This window comes from Solanum stenotomum, chromosome 5, assembly GCF_019186545.1.
Source record: "Solanum stenotomum isolate F172 chromosome 5, ASM1918654v1, whole genome shotgun sequence".
NCBI classification, from domain to species: domain Eukaryota; kingdom Viridiplantae; phylum Streptophyta; class Magnoliopsida; order Solanales; family Solanaceae; genus Solanum; species Solanum stenotomum.
The window spans coordinates 60,024,227-60,027,095 of record NC_064286.1 but is presented as its reverse complement, the minus strand read 5'-3'; the positions used below and the strand labels follow the sequence as shown (position 1 = coordinate 60,027,095).

The window sequence follows — 2,869 nt, the reverse complement described above, 5'->3', positions numbered from 1 at the left end:
GAATTAGTTGAGGTGTGCGAAAGTTGGGCGGACACTATGATTATCAAAAAAGAAGTTAAAAAATGTAGACTACCACAAAGTTATATGGTACTTGTGTTGGTAAGAGCAGGGGTGGGGTTGAGGGTAGGGGGGTACTCTATTGGTATCAAAGCAAAGGTTAATAATGGGCTTAGGAATCTTCAAAAACCAATATTTCTATAATTAAAACATAGATTACCTGGTATTTGTTGCTGGTGTGAGGTGATACGTATTGTGTGGAATTAATTGAGGTGTGCGCAAGCTAGCCTGTACACTATGATTATCAAAAAAGAAGTTAAAAAATGCAGACTAGCACAAAGTTACATGGTACTTGTGGTGGTGAGAGTGGGGGTGGGGGTAGGGGTAGGGGTACTCTATTGGTATCAAAGCAAATGTTAATAATGGGCTCAGGCATCTTCAAAAACCAATATTCCTAAAATTAAATCATATATTACCCGGTATTTGTTGCTGGTGGGAGGTGATATGTATCGTGTGAAATTAGTTGAGGTGTGCGCAAGCTGGCTTGGACACTATAGTTATCAAAAAATAAATTAAAAAATGCAGATTACCACAAAGTTACATGGTACTTGTGCTGGTGAGAGGTAGTAGGAACTCGTGAAAATAATCGAGGTATGCGCAAGCTGACTCGAACACCATGTTTATTTAAAAAAGACACCTAGAGGTTCTTATTTTTGTTTTACTAGTAAATAGGAGCATTGATTTTTCATTAGGACCTTTTGAAGCTTGATAGTGTTAAAATCATCAGCCTAGGAGATGTTTAAAAATTTTACTTGCAAAGTTTTAGACTGTTTTTCCTTGAGCCGGGGGTCTATTGGAAACATCTTCTCTATCTCTGAGGTAGAGGTAAGGTCCGCGTACACTCTACCCTCCACTTTGTGGGACTACACTGGGTATGTCGTTGTTGTATACTGTTTTTCTTTTTCTCTCTTAAACCAGAGATGTAATCTCTTTTTTCCCCCTTTTTTTCTACCAGTCAGAATGAACTTTCTTGAGAAGATGGATTTATCTCTTTGGGATCCACCTGAAAATCAAGGTTTGATATTCTGTTGTTACCTTAATTGGATTTTCAAGATCTTTTGGTAGTGAAAGTGTTGAAGTAGATGATTTGTTTAGTCTTCACAGATGAAAGCAGCTATCCAAGTTGGGAGTATAACTTGTATTTCGATCCGAGGCTTGGTAAGTTCATAATATTCACATATATAGATCTTTTAGTGTCAATTTTGACCGACATACCTCATCTGTTTGAATTGATTCTATGTCATAGACGTGATCGAGGCAGATGCTTTAAACAAGAAATCATGTCTGGAAGTGTTGAAGATACAGGCAAACAAAGCTGATTCAGAAATTGGAGAACTTGAAGATGATAAACTTATGCTCCAGAGACAACTTGCCTGTGAAGATGGTTTTGCTGCATTGAATAACCTGGAGAGCATGCTAAAGCCTTTAAAGAATGAGAATCAGCAGGTTTGCTTTTTGAAACTGCCACATGTTCTTATTTGTCGACTTTAGTCGCTACATGCTCTTTAGGTAATACCTATGTTGCTAGGACTCTTCAAAACTGTCGCTGGGTGTGTGACAGATCCTCCAACAGTAGTGTATTTTTGGAGGATCCAACATGTGTGCGGCAATACTCACATGTTTTTATTTGTTCACTTTAGTCGATACGTTCTTTAGGTAACACCTACGTTTCTCAGGTTCTTTAAAAATGTCGTAGGGTGAGTGTCAGATTCTCCAAAAGTAGTGCACTTTTGGAAGGATTTGACATAGGTGCGACAACATTTGTTGTGATGTATAGTAGATATTGAATCCCCCTGCCTTCTTTGTGTGTTCACTTTTGTATATTTGAATCTTTTTAGTGAAAATTCTGGCTCTGCCACTGCCTGAACCTCCTGATATACTATTTTGTCAACTTTTATTTTAAAAACAACAGCCTGCAGAACCAAAAATACTTGCATTGTTTAGAAGTTCTTAGTTAAAGTCCAAGCACAAACTACTTTAACATGATGTCTTTCGTTGCTTATTTTTGCGTTATTTGAATGAAAAACAACGAAAATGTTCTTTGACAGCTTGCAGGAACAACTCTAGAGGAGAGACATGCTGCACAACAAGCAACCAAAGAATATAGCAGCAATTCAACAGGGAATGGAGTGAAGGCTGTTCACATTAATGATCTATCTGTGGTGCATGCTGGAACTGTTCCTACTATAGAAGACACACGACCGCGTCTATTGAATTCTATAAGAGGTGACAGAAACAATCCACAAAGAAAGTTAATGGGTGGAGGTGAGTACTACGGTGACAACACCATCAAGGGAACTCAACAACAACTGGCTGGAGCCAGAGCTGGTGGTTTTGCAGGCATTAGTGCAACTTCTCAGTTCCACTTTAGAAGGAGGAGCGAAACAAGTTTTTGTGTACCAGTCGTACAAGAGAATAACAATCAGAGGAATGCTCAAAATATGTTGGTAAGATCACATGACAGAACAAGTCAAGCGCCTCGGAATGTTCATAATGTTGAAGTTGTTTTTCCCATGCGGTCTATTACCCCAGCTTCTCGTATGGCATATATCGATAATATGTCACTGGTTCAACTCAAGGCCTTGGCTAATCAACTCAATATAGTTGGGGTGTCCAAAACTCGGAAGGCTGACCTGCAACAACTGCTTCGCTCTAAGCTGCAAGCTCAAGATTGGTCATGACAACAATCGCTCGATTCTTTTAATTTTCAGTCTTATATGAAGTAAACATAGGATGGTTTCCGAATTCTTTTGTGAAGGAGAACAAGGATCAATAGAGCACTATATGCTAAAGATAAAACGTAAACTATCAA

The 2,869-nt window shown here is 38.7% G+C and overlaps 1 protein-coding gene across 1 annotated transcript; it reads left to right on the top strand.

Moving 5' to 3' along the window:
* The first annotated feature begins 1,017 nt into the window (after nucleotides 1–1,017).
* On the top strand, nucleotides 1,018–2,869 carry LOC125864212 (uncharacterized). Its single transcript, XM_049544126.1, has 4 exons — nucleotides 1,018–1,072; nucleotides 1,153–1,215; nucleotides 1,304–1,503; nucleotides 2,106–2,869. Exons 1-4 carry the CDS (start codon nucleotides 1,018–1,020, stop codon nucleotides 2,736–2,738), a joined length of 951 nt encoding a protein of 316 aa, XP_049400083.1. The 3' UTR covers nucleotides 2,739–2,869.

Excerpts from the sequence above, each read along its gene's own strand:
- LOC125864212 (XM_049544126.1), top strand. The coding sequence starts at position 1,018 with ATGAACTTTCTTGAGAAGATGGATTTATCTCTTTGGGATCCACCTGAA. Across the intron at positions 1,073-1,152 it reads GGATCCACCTGAAAATCAAG|TCTTCACAGATGAAAGCAGC; the intron begins GTTTGATATTCT and ends TGATTTGTTTAG. Across the intron at positions 1,504-2,105 it reads TAAAGAATGAGAATCAGCAG|CTTGCAGGAACAACTCTAGA; the intron begins GTTTGCTTTTTG and ends GTTCTTTGACAG.